The 23,385-nt window shown below is 34.1% G+C and overlaps 1 protein-coding gene across 3 annotated transcripts in view; it reads right to left on the bottom strand.

Annotated features, from left to right (window-relative positions):
• PPP4R4 (protein phosphatase 4 regulatory subunit 4) overlaps window positions 1-23,385 on the bottom strand; it is a 130,574-nt gene that overhangs the window by 81,459 nt on the left and 25,730 nt on the right. For 2 of the 3 annotated variants that reach the window (XM_001365849.4, XM_007472583.2), the window contains exon 3: window positions 3,583-3,685. In XM_001365849.4, coding sequence (XP_001365886.1) covers window positions 3,583-3,685 — 103 coding nt within the window. Of the gene's footprint in view, window positions 1-3,574; window positions 3,686-23,385 lie in introns of those variants that run through there. The other variant, XM_056810515.1, reaches the window with a different exon arrangement.

The following is a 23,385-nucleotide window of genomic DNA, read 5'->3' as shown; positions in this document are numbered from 1 at the left end:
ATAATTCCATCCATTCTATCAACATCTGCAAAAGGTCTTTTTCTATTTCTATTTTATAAGATATGAACATGTCAAGATTTTATAAAATTTTTGAATTTCATGGACTCTAGTTGGCACAGTTGAGAGAGTGTCAGGCCTGAAGTTAGGAAGACTCATCTTTCCAAGTTCAAATCTGGACTCAGACATTTGCTAGCTATGTGACCCTAGGCAAGCCACTTAACTTTTTTTTGGCCTCAGTTTCATCTGAAAAATGAGCTGGAGAAGGAAATAGCAAACCACTACAATATCTTTTCAAAAAAAAAAACAAAAAAAACCCAACAACCCAAACAACCCACATATGATCATGAAGAATCAGACCCAACTGAAAAAAACTACACAAATCAGTCTAGGGCAGTAATGGAGAGCCCATGGCATGGATGCCAAAGATGGCATGCAGGGTGTTCTCTATACCCACTTGGCTGCCCTCCCCCCCAGGTTCGTTACTAGAAAGGCAGAGGGACTCAGTTGGAGCTGCTCCCCTCCTCCTATCCACCATGCCTGATAACATATTTTCACATCCTCTGCCCCTCTGCCCAATGGGAGCACATGGGGTAAGGTGGGCAAGCTCACAGGCAGCAGAGCTGGAGGGGAACAGAGCCCTTGGGCCACTCCCCTCCTTCTCTCTACACTCACTGAGGGCATTCCTCACTTTACCACCCTGTCTACCCAATAGCCCAATGGGAGTGCTTCCTCCCTCCCCTGGGTGGGTAAGGGGGGAGCAGGGTGTGCCTAGCACTCAGTGGGGGGAGGGGCACACAGCACATCATCTCTGAGATGGAGAGGGGAACAGGCATAGCACTTGGTCTGGGAAGTGGGTGGGTGGGGGCAGGGTCCAGCACTCTGTCTCTAAAAGGTTAACCATTACTGGTGTATGGCATTAGTCCAGTCAAATTCAATCAACAAATTAATCATCAAGCATTTATGAGCATCCACTACTACTATTTCATGGAGACAGGAAAACCTGAGTTCAAATTTGGCCTTAGACATGTACTAGCTGTCTGATCCTGGATAAGTCACTTAACCTCTCTTTTCCTCAGTTTCTGCAACTAGATAATGACATCTTCCTTGAATGATGGTTGTGAAGATCAAATGAGATATTTGCAAAAAGCACTTAGCATGGTACCTAGTAAAGAGTAGGTGCTAAATAGATGCTTATTCCCTTCTTTCTCTTTCCCTCCCTTCCCCTAGTACCTGCCAAACCCTGGAGACACATGGACAAAAATGAGACACAACCTGCCATCAAGAAGCTGGCATTCTACTAGGAGAATAGAACATTTTAAAAGATAATTAATTTGGGATATCTATGAAAGAATTACACAATGAGTATATAGGATAATGAGTGAAAGCAACATAAAATGTTCCTTGAAGAAGGTAGCACTTGAGCTGTGTCTTGAAAGAAGCTAAGGTAACTAAGAGGTAGAGGAAGGGAAAGCAAACCTTAATCATGAACCACCTGTGCAAGGCAATGGATTATCCAGCACGGCAAGAAGGTACAAGAAGGGAATGTATAGGAGGAATGTAAACCCAAAATGGAAAGGTAGGCTGGAGCTAGACCATTAAGGGCTTTAAATGCTAAACAGAAGAGAACATTATATCCTAAAGTCAATGAGGAGGCATTGAAGCTTCTTGATCAATAGTGTGATAGAGAATGAAGCTTTAGGAATATCGTTTTGGCACCTATATAGAGAATGGATTATAGAAGGGGAGACCACTTCAAATCAAGTAATTTAAATGCATTTTAAATAAATGCATTCTTTTTGCTCTACTTTAAATAAAAGCTCTTAGCCTGATTTGCCTCTAAATTTGACTTCTTTTTAATCTGTAAAAGAGATCGTAACAACCAATCTCACAGAGATGCTGTAACTAATGAGGCATCAGAGTATCCTGATTCTAAATTGATGAAATCTGCAAAAATCATATATAATAATGAGAGCAGCAAAAACATCCTTCAAGAAAGACTCAGAACTCAAGAACTAAATAGACAAAAACACTGAAAATTTTAACACAGTGTTCATTAAGATAGGCAAAATATTTTGTGTTTTATGCAATAAGGATCCTGTTAAAATGGAATTTGGTTGTACTCTTTAAAACTGGTATTTTTCACATAACTAAAATTTCTAAGCTGAAATCTTTTTATGAAAGGCTATTATCAGTAAGTCCTCAAGTGTTCTCTCAGGGACTAATACATGCTCCAACAAAGATGGTATTACTTTTTTCTTTTGCTTAGGTACGTTTATATCTAATCGAAAAATTTAAACTAAAAAAAATTATCCATGACCAAATTAACTTGTTTGGAACAACTGGGAATATTATACTTTTGTCACCTAGTAATAACTATTCAGCTTTTAGTACAATATTATGACTAATAAGATAAAAATATCACACATTGGGAGAGGACAATAAATGTTAGTATAAACAACAAAAGGTAGCTATCCCGAACCACAGGAAAAGGATATGTGATCTGCTCTGTAATATTAACATTAACAATGTCTGAATATAACAAGTTGGAAAAAATAATTTGGAAAAAAAAAGTTTGAAAAAGTGGCTTCTTTTCTTTATATTTGATAGGAATTAAAATGGAAGTGAAAGAATTTGAAGAGATACTATGTTAAACACAAATACCCAAGTGCCAAATTCTCCTACATCTTGTGGCCAATCTAAGCTGAGTCTCTGTCTAAATTTGGTTCATCATCCTGCCAATCAAATATTCACAAAATTATGGAAAGTAAAATTCAACTATAATCAAACAGGAAAATAAAGGGAAATTAAGTTCTTTGGTATTCAGGATGGTTAAACAATCTATTTTTGTTCCTAACAATATTCTGGTTAACAGAATTGCCATTTTTATCATATTACATATATCAAACAATAGTCTTTGCTGCTAACAAAATATGCTAGTGAATACACTGTTATTTTATCATTTAAAATTGTCAGTTTAAAAATAATTATAATAAAAAACACAACACAAATATAGTAAACATAATGATCTTTATTTGATGATTCCAAAGGCACATCAGGATCTTGCATGCTTTAAGGGTCATCATTATGAAAATCAGCTAAATATACTGAAAAAGCTTGGAATCATTGGTAAATAGAGATTTTCAGTCATAAGAATATGAAATAAACAAGAATAAAAAAGATTTACCTAAAAATAGAATGCTCACCTATATAAATATTTTTCAAAGGAGGAGATAATTACAACCAAAGAAATGGCAGCTTTTAGTACAATATTATGACTAATAAGATAAAAAATATCACACATTGGGAGAGGACAATAAATGTTAGTATAAACAACAAAAGAATATCAAAAGGAAGTTTCATTTTTATCACCTTTTTATTTATATTTTCATTAAGTTCAACAGAATACTTCCTAGACTTTGCTAGAGGCAAAAGAACAATTTAAATAAAGACTAAAATTTCCATATAGTAAAGTACTTAGTATTTGATAATCAAAACAGTTTTTCATTGCTATCATTAGAACTATTGTCACAATAACTTCTGGAGGGAAAAGATAAATTCAAAACTTATTTCATACCAACTTACTCTGACTTTTGGTAAAACCCTTCGAAGTGTCTCTGCAGGGTTCTGTCGCATCAGGAAGGGGAGATTTGCAATCACACTTGTTCCTTGGATATCTTGACCAGAACTTACAAAAAAAGTGCAAATTTTAAATATATTAGACCTTAAGGTAATTTCAAGGAAACAGTATAAGTACTATATAATTCAATGACATCTCTATAAGTGCTTATATACTCAACCCCACTATGAAACTAAAAGCAAGTTAAAACCAAAATTTAACATGTTATATTTTTATTATTAAAGAAAAATTCCTAAGAGAAATCAATCTAATATGAAGTTAGGCACTTTTCTACTAAAAATGAAGTAACTTTTAAAAAATAATCCTGGGGTCTTTTTTTACCACATTGCTGTCTACAAGATTTGCAACAATTAATTATAGTTCTTTTCCATGTTTTAAATGTATTAAAGTGTCATTAATGGAAGTTATGACAGCAAGTATTAGCAATAATTATAATAATTCTGACTTTGGTTTACCATCATAAATTTTGTTTCCTTGAACATTATGGATTCCATTGAATTTTCTCACGGAATTTTTAGAAACTTCCTTAATAATAACAACAGCAATAATGATAGTTAAGGTTTACACAATACTTTACATATTTTATCTCATTAGATCCTCACAATAGCCCTATGCCATTATTATTCCCATTTTGTAGAAGAGGAAACTGAAGTAGCAATTTGCCCAGGCTCACATGGCTAGTTAAGTGTGCCAGGAGGATTCAAACTCAGATTTTTCTGACTCCAAGTCCACTACTCTATCTACTATGCAACATTAACTCTTTCATGTCAATAAAATATGTTTAGTAAATTACTTCAATGTAGTAAATTGAACTTTTTTTTAAAGAAATTACTTTCCATCTTAAAATCAATAATATATATTGTTTCCATGGCAGAAGAGTGGTAAGTACTAGACAATGGGAGTTAAATGACCTGTACAGGGTCACACAACTAATAAGTGTCTGAGGCTACATTTGAACTCAGGGCCTTCCATCTCTGGGCCTGGCTCTAAATCCACTAAGCAATCTAGCTGCCCCCACCAAATTTTTCCTTAAGCACTTTTAAAGTGATGTTAAACATTTAAGAGCCCTAAAACTTTGTGGTACAAGAGAATTCCTTTATTAAATGTGTCCCTAATAGCATGAAAGATTTTGAAGCTTCTAAGATTAGATCCCCCAGGAAATTCAGGATCAACATATTCTGTAGATTCATATTCTTCAAAGTACAGCTCATGAGACTTCACATAGGTACATTTACCTATAAGAGTTGTCTGGCTATTAAACTTCACTCAAAGGTTACTTACTGAAATGATGGAACAAACATTCCCTCTGTAATAAATCTGAGTGTAAACTATGGGAGAATTCCCACAAATAAACATCACTTCGAAGAATGGTCACACACATAGCAGAGAAACACACTAGCAGAGAACACAGGTGACCAAGGAAACTTATACTTCCAGCTCTATATGGCAAAAATATCTTTTTTCTTCTCATAGTCCTCATTCAGCATGCTCCCTTTGGTTGTAATGATTTTGCTAGGCAGGTCCCTCTACTCAGTAGAGTCTACTGGACTTCCTGCACCTAATCCTCTCCTTCTACAGCTTAGCCCAACTCTATGGCTGTCCACTCTGAACTTACTATCTTATGGTGTTGTATGGTGTAACTTACCAGATAAGTTGCTTTACTGCAAGATTCCTTGTCAATGGGAAAGTGGAGAGAAGGAAGAAGTAAGTGCTTTCTCTATCTTTGCCACTTAAACTTTAGTTCTAGAGTTGGTTTTTTTTGAGAGTTCATTTCTGATTTGTTTAATTTATTCCTATAAAATTAGGTTGTTTAAATTCTCTATTTCTTCTATTAATTTGGGTTTTTACATTTTAAAAAATTTATTTTAGGTTGTTGGTTATGCTGACATATAATTAAGCAAAAATTTTCACATGATATTCTTTATTTCTTCATGAATTTTGTTATGAATTTTGTTTTCTTTTTTGATATTGATACTTCGGTTTTCTTGTTTCTTCTTTTTGATCATGTTAGCTAATGATTTATTTTATCTCTACCCATCCACCTCAGAAAGTTCTTAGTTTTATTTACCAATTCAGTGGGATTTGTTTTTTGTTTCAATTTTATTAACTTCTTTAATTTTGAGAATTTCTATTTTGGCATTTAATTGAGGTTTCTTTAATTTGCTGGTTTTCTAGTATTTATAGTTCCATTCCTATTTCTTTTATCTGTTCTCATTCTGTCTCCCCTATACCCCCCAAATAGAAATATAAAATATAATTTTGTCCTGAAAAATTACTTTGCTTGTATCCCATAAATTTTGGAATATCATTATACTGTTGTCACTATGTTTAATGAAATTTTCTTTCTTTTATATGTTTTGTTCTTTAACCAAAAAATTCTTTCTGAATTTATGAGGTTTTTATGTTCTAAAAATGATCAATTTTTGTAAAAGTGCCATATAGAACTTAAAAATATTTCTATTTCTTTTCAATAATCATCACCACAGTTCTATTATATAAAATTTTCCTCAAATTCAATTCATGTCAATAACCTTTTGTTTATTTTTGGTTAGATTTATTTAAGGTTGATAAGGTTTTAAGTCTTATTGTTTATTTCTCCTGGTAATTCATTTAGCTTCCATCTAAATATTTTAAGTAATTATATTGGATGAATATACATTAAATATTTAAACAAATTTGTTGTCAATGTTATCTTTCTACAAAATGTGGTTTCCCACTTTATAATTTAATAAAGTCTATTTTCAAGTGACATTGTTCTATTAAGAGTAGAATGTTAACCTGAGACCTTTTCCTTGTATAAGATTCCTTTAAATGTTCAATCAAATTGTCACATGTTAGAGAAAAGCCAAAAGGCATGGGGGTTTGGGGAAGTGGGCAGGGGAAGGAAGGGACTATGTAATTTTGAACATTTCTCTCTGTAAATGAGAAATACTTGCACTTAAAGAATGCGAAATTAATTTTTAAATTGTTCCTGGCAGATCTAACCCCCAAATGCAGAATACAATATTAATAAACTTTGTAACATACATATCAAACAAAAAGTCTACTCTTGTTATTTCTTTGTCTGAAATAATAATTGCTATCCTAGGTTTTTTTCTCCATATTCACCTAAAACATGATAGATTTTGTTCTAACCCCTTATTTTAATTCCATGTGAGTCTTTATAATCCAAGAGGTTTCTTCTAAACAGCAAATTGTTGGATTTTGCTTTTTAATCCATTCTGTTAATCTCTTCCATCCCATGGGTGATTTTTCCCATTAACATTCTCATTTAAATATTAATAGTTAAATGTTTAATTCCTTTCCTTCTTTCCTTTTTTTTTTAAATCCTTACCTTCCATCTTAGAATAAATACCATGTTTTGGTTTCAAGGCAGAAGTGTGGTAAGGGCTGGGCAATGAGGATTAAATGACTTGTCCAGCATCACACACAGCCAGTAAGTGTCTGAAGTCACATTTGAACCCAGGACTTCCTCTCTCTAGGCCTGGCTCTCAATCCACTGAGCCACCTAACTGCCTCCTCCATTTTTTTCTTATATTTTTTAATCTCTACACTCTGCTTTTACTTGTTTATTTCAAATTTCATGGTTTAAAAAAGAGAAAGAAAAGAAGCTTTTAGGACCATGTTTCCCTAGACATGGTTTCTAAAAGAAAGCATCTACTTCTTGAAGGGATACCCCTCTAATCAAGATTTTGAAAGAAATGGACATATCACTATGAAAAAAAAGAATGCCATTTTATCATCTTTTTTCCCCTTGTATCCATCCATTCCACTCAAGTCAGATAGCTAGATATGTTAAAAGTTTCTGATTCCTACAACTGTGGCATTTGTTCTTATAGAGATAAAAACTCAACCAAGAACTTCAGATGAGGCCAGATGACTAAAGCAGAGAGAAGTTCCACAACCATATGACCAGTACACCCAAGCACTGTAACAACCAGCAGCAACCATAATAACTAGTGGGATAATCTTTAGCATTAGTTATACAAACTAGCAAAGTATGATGTCAGACAGTTATATCTAACAAACAGCTAGGTAGTTCAGGGAATTAGACTTGGAATCTGGAAGGCCGAGAGTTAAAATCTGGACTCAAACAATTACTAGTTATATGACTCTGGGCAAGTCACTTAATCGTTGTCTGCCTCAGTTTCTTCATCTATAAAATAATGATGAATACTTGTCTCTTAGGGTTCTGGTGAGGATAAAATGAGATACTTATAAAGCACTTAGTAAACCTTAAAGCTCTTTATAAATACTACCTATTATTATAAATATTATTATTTATTATGTATCTTGTGGATTATTATGTATATATTATGTATCCTGTGGAGATTACATAGCTGACTAAAACCATGTCCCATTTGAGACCATCAGGAAATAGGTCAGTTGGGAACAACATGACAGCATCAACAGAAGACATTAGTAGCCCTGCTCCATCAGAGGTATGAATTATTCCATTTAATTAATATGCCTGAGCATATATGTAAGTCTAGTCTTTTCACTGATAATGTCTGTGTCCCAGATTTATATAGAAAAAATTTTACTGCTATTTTTCTTACTATGCATTGCATTTCATTTACTTTGAACTAACATAACTATTACCTTAGTTCAGGCTATAATTATTCTTAATTAGATAACTACAATAACCTTTCAATTAATGTGTCTTCCTGAAGCCTCAACATACAGCTCATTCTGGTCCTCTTCAAGTAAGGAAAACAACCAACTGACATACTGTTGTTCAAATTATTTTCCTTAAGCTCAGATCTGCCTCTGTCACTACATTCAAACAACTCAGTAGTTTCTATTCCAGTTTAGCTTTTAAAGCCCTAAACATCCTGGCCTCAACAAATCATTCTAGCTTCAAAGAGCACACTGCAATCTAATAAGATTGGCCTTCTCTTTTGGATTCACACTCCTTGTTTCTTGACTTTTGCACTGGCTTTTCTCCTTACTTGGTGTGTCCTTTCCTCTAAACTTTGTCTAAAAGAACCCTTCTTTTCCTTCAAAATCTAACTCAAGCACCATCTTCTACATGAAGACTTATCTGACTCTTAACTCCCAACTGCTAGTTTCTTCCTTTTCCCTCACACTACCTTATGGTTTAACTACTTTTAATTTATTTGCATTTCTTAAGTTTATGTTTAAGCTGCATGTGTTTATTTTTTAATGTACTTTTTGTCTCTGCTGTTAGAATGTTTGCTACTTGTGATCATTTATTTTGTTTGTATCCCCAGGACTTAGCACATTGACTAGAACATAGATGCTTAATAAATATATGGTGATTAGTCAATTTAGGAAGGGTTTATTAGATGTGAAACATAGTACTAGGTGCCAGGGATAAAAGCCAAAAAGAAAAACAGTGCCTGCTTACAAGGAGCTCCCATTCTAAACTAGATAACCTATATAAGAGGGTACAGTTGCAAATGATCCTTAGGGTTCAAGAGTAGGATAGATGACAAGGTCCAGGGTCCTTAAGGTGTAGTACTACCCAGTAGTCCTTAGGGCACAGTGCAAGGCATATGAAGATACATGAAAATGACTAATGGAACAAGACTGTCATTGATCTGACCTTCTGCTTCTGGTATGCATTTTCAGACAAAGACAATGTTTTTATTTGTTTTACTTGATTTATTTATCCATAAAGGAAAGTTGGAGGGAAGGTAGGTGGGCATGAAGTTAATGTAGGAAAATTCATGAAAGTACAAGCATGAAGAATGTTTAGGTAAAAGAAAGTAGTATGGGAATTCCAATTAAAAGATGTCCAGATGAAAGGTCATAAGGAAGCCCAATTCTCCCATCAAAATCCCAACAACTAGCCATTCCCTACTCCCTGGCCCTCTGCCTTACCTTCAATCTTACTGGCCAACTGCCTTGGAGGTTATGAACCTTTTTTCAGCTCTAAAACTTTAGCTTTGGGGACCCACTTTCCTAAATGATGCCTGCCTCAACTGGTCCACTATTTTAGGTAAGCCTTACACAAAAATCTTGCTTTAGCAGGTACACCTACATCATCTTCCTCTCTGAAAAAAACTCTCATTTTTTAACCATTCTTAAAAGAACTCATCCATTATATATTTGGAAGGAATATGCCAATCTACTCCTGTTACTCCAGGAACCATCCCAATAACTTGTAAGTCAGCAGATACTGTTCCCCCACCCATTAGAATGTAAACTTTGTGAAGGCTGAGTTTTTTTTCTTTTATATTTGTATCCTTGTCCAAAAAGGTAAAGAAAAATGAAGAGTCAAAAAAGTTAGATACTCAAACCAATCCAGAATTACACAAAAAAAGGTCAAAAGCTATTTACCAAGGAAGCCAAGATGTGCTCTGGTAAATATGGAAGTAAGGAAAGACAGGAGAGAGATGGCACCAGGGAAGGAAGCACAGTCTTAGAGAAAAAGCTTGAGAAAGGAGAGAAGCTGTGTCATAGACAGTAGAAACGCAAAAATAAACAGATTAGATTGGTGTAGAGGTGGAGCCTGAGAGTGAAAAATCCCCTACCCCCTTTTATGAGGATTAGATTTTAATGTTAGCAGTAGTCTTGAGATAATCATAATTGCAATTCTAAGACAGTTAGCATAAGTCATGATTTTAGTAGGCTTTTTGTGATTATTTTAGTATAAGTATTAAGGTTATGAATTAAGTAAATAACTACTTTAGCGTAGGCCTTAGTGTCAGCCCCACCCTTCAAAGTTGCTATATCATGCACCCTCAACAATAATTATAGCCTTGAACTTGTGATCTAGTATACGTCATTAGGCCTGACCCAGGGTTCAAAGCCTGGTACCACCCAACAAGATCCACTCTTATCTTTGTGTCACTAGTCCAGGCTCCCCCACTCCCCCTTTGCCATTTGCATCACTACTCCAGGCTCACCCACTTCCCACTTTTTCATCAAGTGACTTCCAGTCATCATCAACTGACTTCTTCTACCAATGAGAAGTATATCCTGCTCTATGGTCTTGGATTATTTTTAACTTGGTATATAAGTTGTGATATTCTTTGGGATATATAGGAAGGTCTCTCACAGTGCTTAGGGTCTTTTGGTCTTAACCAGAAGTTTGGCTTTATTGTGAGATGACTTGGAGTCTCAGTTTCTCTTAATTGTGTTCCTGTGGTTAGAAATAATGCAACAAGCAAAGATGATGGAGCAGGGAAACTTGAAACTACCATGAGAATCCTCTCCAACCAATCTTAAAATAACACCACAAAATGAATATCGGAGTGAAAGAACCAACAAGTAGACAGAGTGAAACAACTTTCAAGAAGAGAAAAACCTAAAAGGTAAGCAGAGAACATCTAGGGCTCTGGGGTGAGAGGGGAACACACACAGCACGAGGCTACAACAAGGAGCAAGGAGCATGCCAGAATCAAGCCACAATTCCTCACCCCACATCCACTGTGCCAAGTTCTGAACTTGAGCCCAAACCAGCATCCAGACCCTGAGACCCTACCTGGGCAAACAGAGGTCTAAGCCAATGCACACAAGGGGACAGTGAAAACAAAGCAGGCACACACAAAGTCTAAAAGAAAAATATTAATTGGACAGATTCTGGAAGAGCTCAAAAAGGACTTCAAAAACCAATTATGAGAGGCAAAGGAAAAATGGGGAAGAGAAATGAAAGCAATGCAAGAATGTGCGGAGAAATCTGTATGTTATTCTCAAGATAACAGTCATTAATTTCTCCAAGATCACTACCCCCAAGGATCCTAGTAGAATTTAGTAAAGCTGGTCATCTAAGACATTATTCTCCCTGCAGTACAAGATTACCCCCACCCTATCTTTTTCACTACAGAAGATTATCCCATGTAACCATGAAAAATGTGGGTTTCAAGACTGTGAATCGCCAAAACTGCAAAAATAACTTTTAGTGTCTTGTTTTAAATAAAAAATAAGTGGTTGCCATGAGAAAAATACCCAAATATGAAAATACCCAAGTCAGCTGGGTTTTTATGGAGATTTTAATTAATACAAATGAAGGAATTATGGGTTCGAATCAAGAACACATATGATACCCAGTGGAATCACGCGTCAGCTATGGGGGGTAGGGGGGAGGAAAAGAAAATGATCTTTGTCTTTAATGAATAATGCTTGGAAATGATCAAATAAAACATTATTAACAAATGAAGGAATTATGGAAAGGGAGAGAGGCAGAGTAAGAGGAAATAGTAGGAAGGGTCTAGGCCAAATGGCCTAGTCCTGAGCCTTAAGAGAGACTAGTCAATCTTTAATCACTTACCACAAGATTTGTCCCAAGCAAAACTCCAGTCCTTCCCTGAAATCCTCAACTCCTGAACTGAGTTTCAGAGACCCAGCTCCTCCAACTAACTCCAAACTCCAACTAAGTTTAGAGAGCCAGCTCCTCCTCCAAACTAACTCCAAACTCCCCCTCCACAGTGAACTCCAACTAGTCCAAACTCCAACTAGTCCAAACTCCAACCAAACAACTCCACCTCGAGCTGCTTCCTTTTAAAGAAAATTTTCTCTTGTGTCACCTCCCCTAAATTTTCACATCTACCAATCACAGTAGATGCTTTTCCCAGGACTGACCATTCTTAGTTCACATCTTCTTTTGTTATTACCTTCTCTGATTAGATTATATCTCCTAAGTATTTCACATCTCTTTGCTAAGCTTGTCCTTTGTAAGTTGCTTGACCTTTTTAGTGGTTAATTTAACCTTTATAGGTACTTGGTACCCACCCTTTTATATTAGATCTAAAAATCGACCTAGCTTAAGGGTTTTTGCTTCACTATAAGTATGAGTTGGGGACTTTTCATTGTTCAGTAAGGAGTTTACAACTTTATCTTCCCCTAAAGTATGCCTACGTATGGGTGGAGTAATGTTAAAATTCCCAATACATTCCTGAAAAAAATACCTTCATTTGTTACAATAAGGGAATAGCTTAACCAAATCTTCTAAGGTAGACTCTGAGCAGTTTTAAGATTCATAGCCACCCCATTCAAAATACAAAGGCCTCTTTGGTCTGAGTGAGACAGAAACAATCAGTGTCTTTATCATTCATAAAATGTTAATAAGTTTGCCCTCCCTCCCAGTTTTTGTAAACCTTAGTCCATTCACTTCAATCTGCACTGAAAAGGAAAACCTATCTCCAACCCTAGAACCATTTCTTAAAAATATTCATTTGAAGGATACTCCCTTCAGGGAGGCTTGATGGTATTAGGATTTTTCTATAAATAAGGTATTTTTCTGTAAATCTTTGGGCAATAGTCTCAGATCAATGACTTGAGGCATTGCCTCACAGTTCTCTCTCTCCCAATAAAGCATTGCATCTTAACTGATGGTTCTCTCTGGTCTCCTTGAGAATAGTGGCTAAAAAGGGTACATTTTGTCATTTCAAGATCCCCTTAAAATTACACTTCACACAAAGAAGAAATGAAAAAGGAGGCTCAAAAACTGATGGAGAAAAATTAGGCTTTAAAAATTAGAACTGTGCAACTAGAAGCTAATGATTTCATGAAACATCAAGAAACAATAAAACAAAATAAAAAGAAGAAAAGAAGAAAACATGAACTATCTCATTGAAAAAAATAAACTGACTAAAAGTCAAGAAGAAGTATTATACCAGTAAAGCCAACATGCTCTCCCACAAAAGAACCTGAAGCTAGTCAGTACTCTAAAAAAGGTCAGAAGCCCATATGAGCTCCAATAATTGGGGCCTAGAAGCTTAATGCTAACCCTAAACTGTCAGATCAGTAGCATGGGACAAAGGTAATTCCCAAATGTCACAATAAAATGAGACAAGATACTTTTCGTTTTGGGGAGCTATAGAAAGAGATGGCTCCATTTTAGCAGAGCTGGGTACCAGCTCCAAGCTGGCTATGCAGGAGTCTTGCGACCAATATGATACCCAATATTCCTCTGAGACCTACCAGGTCACCTACCAGGGGATGAAACCACTGTCTGGTTAAGGATCATGCAATAAAGAATAGAGTCTAGGTGAAGCCAGAAATTACAGTGGAATACTTGGAGCCTTAAGAAGCCACAGAGTAAGGCAGAGAGTGGGGCCAATTACCAGCCACATGATCTGATTTGGCAATCTATAAAGTGGATAGGACAAAACAAGACCTATCCAATCCAACCAAATGTGCAGAAAGAACTGACCCAAACAAAATCTAGACCAAGAATAATGCCAGAAAATATAAATAAACAAGAGAAAACACAAAATGCACTGAATTATGATGGGTTAAGGAGAGAGGCCTAAGAGGTAAACCCAGAAGAAGAAGGTAACCTCATAAAATTTACAAGTAAAGCTTTGGAGAGGGAAAAAATATGGCTTAACCACAAAGGAATAAAGGCAAGAGATAAAAAAAATTTAAATTAGAAATAAAATATGAGTTTTGGAAGAAAAAGTTGAAAAGTAAATAGATTGAACAGAAAATAGAAAGAAAACCTTTTCTAAGTACTGGACCTCTCTGAAAATATACTGAAGCACTCAAAACTCAATAACATGAAACAGAAGAAGTAAAAAGAAAAAAGTAAAAATACTGAAAAAATTGTCTGTATCTGAAAAATAACTAATCTGGAAAACAAGTCAATGAGAAATAATTTAAGAATCATCAGGCTCCCTAAAAAGTAGGGTAAAACAAAAAAAAAAGCCTGAATAGAGTATTTCAAAAAATAATGAAAAAATAAAATTCATCCAGATCTATTAGAACCAGAAGGCCAAGTGAAAATAGAAAGGACTTAAGCACTCAAGGAAAATTCCATTAAGAGTAAAAACTATGAAGTGCAAATGTAGGATTCAAAAGAAATATAGTAAGGTTTAGCATTTAGCAAATGAAAAGGATTAAATTATGATGAAATGCTTACAATCTAATAGTCAAAGAAGTGAAAAATATTCCTTCAGAATTTTACTGTCTTCAAAACTCACAAAAAGATTTAAGTAAAACACATTGTCCACATTGGGCCTGGATGCACTTTTTGTTGAGTGAACTTTTGTTTTATTTCTTTCAAGAGAAGAAAGAGAAAGAGGAATACACTAAAGAAGAAATAAGGAAGAAGATGAACTAATGTACTATTTTGAATAAATGGGGTACATAAAACAAGAGTATAATAAACAAGGAAAAAAAAGATGGGGCAGTTCACAAACTTCACTCTTTAGATGAATTGGACAAAGGAGAGTTGAAAGGTACATAGATGTTGATACAGAAATACATTAAGCTCAACATAGGAGGAAAGGGATAAAAGGGAGAGTTAATAAATATTTTATTAAGCATCATACTACACAATACATACCTATGGTCATTGTGTTAAGTACTCAGGATATAAAGAAAGGTAAAAGATAGTCCCTGCTATCAGGAAGCTTACAGTCTAATAGGGGAGATAATAAACGACCTTGTACAAATGAGCTACATACAGGATAAATTTTAAATAATCAAGGGATAGAAAGCACTAGAATTAAGGAGGATTGGGAAAGACTTACAGAAAGTGAGATTTTAGCTGAGATTTATAGGGAATCAGAAAATTAAGAAAAGGAGATGAGGAGGGAAAGCATTCCAGGCATAATGGACTGTGGAGGGTCTTGAGGAAAAACAAGGCCAGTGTCACTAGATTGAGGAGAACCTGGGGGAGTAATGAGTAGAAGCATAAGGTATAAGGGTTGGGAAGAGAATAGATAGATGCAAAATAAATGTTACTTATTAAAGGTGAATCATAAATGGAGGATTTTAAAAAGAGAAACCAGTGGATTTTAAAACTCTATAGACCAATACAAGGCAAAAATACTTAATAAAATATTAACAAAGAATTTTCAACCTATTAAAAAGGATTCAGGCAACTCCAAGGAGTAGAGAACCTCTTTGTGCAGTAAAGTCTTAGACTATAGGACTAAGAGAGTAAGCCTCCAGGTGTAGGGCTTGAATCCACATTTTCCTGACTGTGAGGCTGGCTCTTTAGCTACTAAACTATACTGCCTCTCATATTAATAGCCCATATTAATAATGAAAACAATAAATCATATGATGATGTAGAAAAAGCATGACAAAATTCAATACCCTCTGATATTAGAAATATTAAAATAAAAGGAATAAATTAACTGCTCCATAACATGGTAAAGAACATAAAACTAAAGAGCTAGTATTATCTGTAATAAGAGAAATACCATGGGCTTTTCCAGTAATATCAGGGTAAAGTAAGAATGTTCACTGTCACCACTATTATTTGACATAGTTCTAGAAATGCTAGCAACAACAACAAATAAGACAAAAAACTGAGGGAATAAGCAAATGCTAAAATGATCACTTTCTCCAAAAGGCATAATGGTTTGGAGAACTCTAGAAAGTCAATTAAAATTAACTGAAACAGTAGCTTCAATAAAATAGGATATATATACACAGAAAAATCTTCACTGTTTCCATCTATTATTAACAAAACCCAGCAGAAAGAGACAGAAAATAAAATTTCTTTCAAAATAACTACAGTATTTAAAGTATCTGGGAGTTCACTTAGGCAGATGCACAAGGAATTATATGAACATAACTATAAAACTCTCTTTAAAGAAAAACAAGATTTAACAATTAACAAAAGAAAAACAATTTTAAAATGAAGAAGATAAACTAGCTATGCTCAGCCAGTATAATAAAAATGTCAACATTATCTAAAATAATTTAAAGATTCCATTTCATACTTCTGAAACTATCAAAGAGTTATTTTATAAAAGCAGTAAAAAATTTAATAAAAGTCAAAAAGATTTAAGAATAAAAAAGGGTGAAAGAACCAAACACCAAATTATACTACAAAGCAATCCTCACCCAAAACAATTGGCATGCATTAAATTTTTGTTAGTGAAATAGTTTTTGTTAGTGAAATAGATTAGGCATATAAAATTAAGAAACAAAAAAAATCAAATACTTCTAAGAAGGCCAACAACTGGGAAAATCAATTTCTTGTTTTATAAAAACTACTAAAAAGCTAGAGAGTAATCTGGCATAAATTAGGAATAGATGAACATATCGCAGTATATTCTAAATGTAAACATGGCCTAGATTGTTAGTGGAGCTGTGAACTGCTCCAACCATTCTGTAGAGCAACTTGGAACTATGCCCAAAAGGCTATAAAACTGCATACCCTTTGATCCGGTAACACTACTACTAGGTCTGTATGGCAAAGAGATCATAAAAAAGGATCTACTTGTACAAAAATATTTATAGTGGCTCTTTTGTGGTGGCAAAGAATTGGAAAATGAGGATATATCCATCAACTCAGGAATGGCTGACAAACAGTTGGAGATGATGGTGAGGAAATATTATTATGCTATAAAAAATGACAAATGGGCTAATTTCAGAAAGAGCTGGAAAGACCTTCATTAACTGATGCAAAGTGAAATAAGCACAACAAGGAGAACACTGCACACAGTAACAGCAATATTATGGAATGATCACCTGTGGAAAGTCTTAGTTACTCTCAGTAAGATAATGATCCAGGACAGTTCTGAGGGACTTATTACAAAGAATGCTATGCACCTCCAGAGAAAGAACTGTTGGAGAATGTCTTTAGAAGAATAAATAAATAAATGAACATGGCCTAGCTATAAAGGTAATATCATGAACAAATTAACAGAGTAGGAAAGATAGCTTTCATAACTAGAAATATAGGAAGAATTCTTGACCAAAGAAGGAAGGCATGAAGGATCACAGATTAAATGGACTATTATAATTACAAAAAACTGAAGAGTATTTTGTACAGACAATGCAATTTGAATTAGAAGAGAAATAATTAACTAAAAAAAAATCTTCCCAATAAGTTCCTGTGATACAGGTCTATATATCCAATAATAGGGAACTGATACAAATATGTAAAAACAAGAACCAATCCCACATCTGATAAATAGGTCAAAGGATATGAAAGGGCAGTTTTCAGGTACTTTCTCCTTTTCAAGTACACTACTCATCCACGTGAGAGGTGAAGAGGTGAGAACAGGTGAGAGGGAAGGAGCAAGATCTATTATGCTCAAGAACTCATAAAATAGATTTCAGAAAAGACAACACTAAAAAAGATACAATAAAGAAATGAAACATGTAAATTATATTGTCTTTAAAGGCACCTATGCATCAGCTCTTATATAAATACTTAAAGAAGAAGCTAAGCAATTTAGAGGAGAGAAAAACTATAGAAGTGACTTTCAATTGTACTCTTTTCAAATCTAACAAAAAGATAAATAAGAAAGAAGTTAAGGACCTGAATAGGACTTTAGAAAGCTAAGTATCTCTAGGGCAATGCTAAAAATGAGAACAGAAAATAGTTTACATATTTTCTAGCTAGATATGACATCTTTACAAAAATAGACCATACAGTGGGAAGTAATAATAAATATTATAATAATAATAATAAACATATGGAGAAAAGTAGAAATAGTAAACTTTTTAACTGACCACAATGCAATGTTCTATTAATAAAGGGTCTTTTAAGAAATAATTAAAAATTAATTGAAGACTAAATACTTTCACACTTAAGAATAAAAGAAATTAAAGAGTGGAAGAAAAAAAAACACTTAACGAAAGAAAATTACAATAATAAGTTAATAAATAAAAACATTTCAAATGCAGCTGAAGTAGCCCATACAGGAAATTTTACATCTTTAGCCACCAGCACCTATAAAATAGAGAAAGTACAAATCAATAAATGGGGTACAGAACTAAAAAAACAACAACAAACTTAGAAAATCCACACCAAAAAAAAAAAAAAACAAAACCCATACTAAACACCAAAACAAAATTTTGAAAATCTAGAAGATTTAAGAAATTGAAAGCAAAAAAATCATTGAACTGATTAATCAAACTAGAAATCCTTTTTAAAAAAACTTAATGATAATCAGTTAGCTCATTGAAACTTTTTACAAAGGGAAAACCAAATCATGTAAATAAAAATAATCTAATTATTAGAAAAAAATAAATCAAATATGTTACAAATGAATTCTCAATGGGGAAAAAACCCAAAAGAACAAAAACTCTGGGCCAGATAGGATTTGCAAGTGAATTCTATTAAGAATTCAAAGACCAAATAATTTGAATAATATTTGTAAAAAAAGGAAAAAAGAAGATTTTCTCGAACTCTTTTTATAATACAAATATGGTCTTGATATCTAAATGAGGAAGAAATAAAACAAAGAAAGAAAACTACAAACTACTATCTCTAATGATCATTGACACAAAAATATCAAGTAAAATATAGGCCAAAAGGCTAAAACAACATTTAAAAAAGATCTCTGAGGTTTTATCAGTTCATATAGATCTTTCTGGGTATTTTTGAAAGCATCTTGCTCATCACTTCTTATAGCACAGTGGTATTCCATCACAATCATATATAACAATTTGTTCAGCCATTTTACAACTGATGGGCATCCTCTCACTTTCCAATTCCACCACAAAAAGAGCTGCTGTATAAATAATTCTGTACATATGGGTCCTTTTCCTTTTTTCTTAAAATCTCTTTGGGATATAGACCTAATAGTGGTCTTTCTAGGTCAAAGAATATGCAGTTCTATTGCTCTTTGGGCACAGTTCCAAATTGCTTTCTAGAATAGCTGAATCAGTTCACAATTGTACCAACAATGCATTAGTGTCCTCATTTCCCCAAATCCCCTCCAACATATTTTCTTTTGAGTCATTTTAGGCAATCTGATAGGTGAGATGGCACCTCAGAGTTGTTTAATATGCATTTCTCTAATCAATAGTGATATTGAGCATTTTTATGACTATATATAGCTTTGATTTTTCATCTGTAGACTGCCTGTTCGTATCCTTTGACCATTTATCAATTGGGCAATGACTTGTATTCTTAAAAATTTGTCTTAGTTGAATATATGAATTTATGAGAGAAATTTGCTGTAAAAATTGTTTTCTGCTTTCATTCTAATCTTGGCTGCAATCATTTTTGTTTGTTACAAAATGTTTATAATTTAATGTAATTTAGATACCATACTATTTGGTGTGTTTACATCTATTTAATTAGCATTGACATAATTTCATTGTCTATGGTACCTTATAGCAAAATATAGTTTCTCTGCTTATCTCAATATATCTAATTAAAGATCGATTTTTGCTTTTGTTCTGAGATCATGACCGTTACCTCTGTTTTTATTTCAGCTAAAGAATAATACATTCTGTTCTAGTCCCTTTCGTTTACTCTGTATAGAATGTCTGAACTGTGTTTCTTATAAACAACATATTGTAGGATTCTGGTTTTTAATCCACTCATTATCTCCTTCCTTTATTTAAGTGAGTTCATCCCATTCACATTCACATTAGGGTTTCAATATATCACAGGTTGGCATAAGAAATTAAATGGGAATTTGGGGGGGGATATTGCTATATCATAGAGGCTATGACACATGACACATGAAGGCTAGCAATGACACAGACAAAGTTTAGAAACTCAGAAATGCATACTTAATCCAAAACTTACAATAAGGTGGAGAAAAAATTCAGCTTTCTTCTATGGAACAAAGGGTCAAAAATTTCACATGGATTTTCCATATCTTGGGGGTACTGCACCCCTAATTCCCATGATGTAGATGGATAGAACTATATACTCTGTATTTTCTTCATCTAACTTTTTCACACTATTTATCATCCTCTATGTATTCTTTTACCCTGTTCCTTCTCAAAAGCATTTTGCTTCTGATCACCCCTAACTCCAATCTTTGCCTTCCCTTCTTAGTCCCTTTCTCTTCTATTATTCTCCTCCCCTCTTAATTCCCTGCAAATTAAGGTAGATTTCTATACCCAGTTCAGTGTGAATGTTAATTCCTTCATGAGTCAATTCCAATGAGAGTAAGATTCAGGTGTTGCCTGCCGCCCCCATCCTCTCATCTTCTCCCCCATAAAAGCTCTTTCATGTCTCTTTACTGTAAAATAATTTATCCCATCTTACTTCTCCTTTCCCCCTTCTCTCCGTAAATCATTCTCACACCTTAATTTTTTTTTTTACATCATCCCATCATAGACAATTCACACCTATGCCTTCTGTCTAGCCTAATAATGGTAAAGTTCTTAGGGGTTACAAGTAGCATCTTCCCATGTAGGAATGTAAACAGTTTAACTTTTTGGAATTCCTTGTGATTTCTCTCTATTTGCCTTTTCAGTCCTGAATTTGAAAATCAAATTTTCTATTCAATTCAGATCTTTTCATCAGGAATGCATGGGAATCCTCAAGAGGAATGCTTGAAAGTCCTCTATTTCGTTAAATATCCATTTTCCCCTGAAGGATTATATTCAGTTTTGCAGAATGATTCTTGGTTAAGCTGCCCTCTGGAATATCATATTCCAAGCCCTCTGATCCTTAAATGCAGAAGCTATCTTGACTATGGTTCTATGATCTCTAAATTGTTTTTCCGGCTTTTCTCCTTGACATAGGGGCTCTGAGATTTGGCCATAATATTCCTGAGCTTTTTCATTTTAGAATCTCTTTCAGGAGATGATAGGTAGATTATACTAATTTCTATTTTATCCTCTGATTCTAGGAAATCAGGCCAGTTTTCCCTAATTATTTCTTAAAAGATGATGTCTAGGCTCTTTATTTGATCATAACTTTCAGGTAATCCAGTGGTTCTTAAATTCTCTTTCTCCTTACTTTATTTTCCAGGTCAGTTGTTTTTCCAATTAGATATTTAACATTTTTATTATTTTTTATTCTTTTGATTTATTGTTTCTTGATGTCTCACAGAGTCATTAGTTTCCATATGGTCAATTATAATTGTTAAGAAATTAATTTCTTCAGTGAATTTTTGTAAATCTTCTTTCAGTTAGCCATTTTGCTTTTTTGGCACATTTTTTTTTTCCAATTTGGCCAATTCTGCTTTAAGGAGTTTTTCTGTTCAGTGGATTTTTTGGGCCTCTTGTACCATATCTGGCCAATTCTGTTTTTTTAAGGTGGTTTTTGTTTAGTATTTTTTTGTGCCTCCTTTACTAAGCTGTTGATGCTTTTTTCATGATTTTCTTATATCACTTCTCATTTCTTTCCCAAAATTTTCCCCTTTCTTATTTGATTTTTTAAATTCTTTTTGAGCTCTTCCAGATTTTTTTTTGGTAGGGGTTCTGAGTCTGAGACCAACTCATATTTTTCTTTAAGGTTATGCACATAGCTGTTTTGATTTCATTGTTGCCTGAGTTTGTGGTCTTATCATTCCTATCACTATAGTAATTTCTATGGTCAGGTACTTTTTTTGTTTTGTTTATTTTCTCAGATTATTTCTTGACTTTTAGCGTTATGTTAAAGTAGGGCTTGGTTTGGGGGTGGGAGAACTGTTCTAAACTTTAGGTTCTTTGTGCTGTTTTTACAGCTAGTTTTAGGGGGGTCTGCAAGTTTTCAATTCTTCCAAGGTGGTATGGTCTAATGAAAGGTGTGGTCACTCTTCTCCTTGCCCATGCTCTAGTCTGTGAACAACCACATGTACTCTTTTCTAACTTGGAACTATGACCAGAGTCTCCACTCCTGCTAATCCTCCTCATCCTGAGATTGTAACTCAGAACCATGCATGGGCAATGCAACTTCTGGCTGCTCCCAGTCCCAGCAAAGGGTCTGCTATAATCTCCTCCTGACTGATTGTCCAAACCCCTTACTTTCTATGAACTAAGAGGCTCCTGAAGTCACCAAGAAAGATTGAGTAGCCTTCAAGATCTGCTGCTAGGGTGCTTTGTTTGGATGGGAATTTGGGAGAACTCTTTGCCTTTACTCTGTCATCTTGGCTCCAGCACAGTTACATAAAATTTTATAAGTTTTTACACAAGCAAAATCAATGCAATTAAAACTCAGAATAGAAACATGTAACTGTGGAAAAAAAATTTAACAACTTTCTCTGATAAAGGCATATATCCAAGATATACAAGGATTCAATTCAAATTTATAAAAATAAGTATTATTCTTCACAAGATAAATGGTCAGTGGGTATGTGGACAATTTTCAAAGAAAGAAATCCAAAGTATTAGTTGTCATATAAAAAAATTCTCCAAATCACTGACAATTAGGGAAATGAAAATTAATGTCAGTATAACATTCCACATCATACCTATCAGACTTGCAAAGATGATAAAATTAGAAAATCAATGCACAACTAGTATACTACTGATGGAGCTCTGAATTAGAACAGACATTCTGAAGATTAATGTAGAACCCTGCTTTAAAATTAACAAACTATGCATACCCTTAGACTCAATTATAGCATCATACTCCAGAGATTAAAGAATTAAAGGACTTGTATTTAAAACAATATGTACAGTAGCCTTTTTTGTTATAGAAAAGAACTGGATACTCATCAACTATAGAATGGCTAAACAAATTATAGAATAGGAATGTAATGGAATATTATTGTACTTGAGAATTAATTAAAAGGACAGTTTTAGAGAAACTTAGGAAGAATTACATAAACATTCACAGGCAAGTGAGCTGATCTAGGAGAATGATTTATATAATATCACCATAAAAGGGGCAAAAAACTGCAACACTTGAGAATTCTGATCAATGAAATAATCAACTCTGATTCCAGAAGACAGTTAACATGACACCTCCTTTTTGATAGAGAAACGATACTCAAAATGTATAAGCCACTTCTCAAAAAACAAAAACAACAACAACAACAACAAAAACTTGGCCAATGTGGGAATTTGTTTTGCTTAACTATGTATATGTGTCAATGATTATTTTCTTTCTTTTTTAATGAAAGGAGAAGATATAGTGGAGGGAGGCAATGGAGGGACAGGGATAGGGTTGTCAAAAGAAAAAAATGCGGGTC

The sequence above is a fragment of the Monodelphis domestica genome, chromosome 1 (assembly GCF_027887165.1).
Source record: "Monodelphis domestica isolate mMonDom1 chromosome 1, mMonDom1.pri, whole genome shotgun sequence".
Classification (NCBI taxonomy): domain Eukaryota; kingdom Metazoa; phylum Chordata; class Mammalia; order Didelphimorphia; family Didelphidae; genus Monodelphis; species Monodelphis domestica.
Note: the sequence above shows the minus strand (reverse complement) of the source record. Positions and strands in the feature narration are given on the sequence as shown.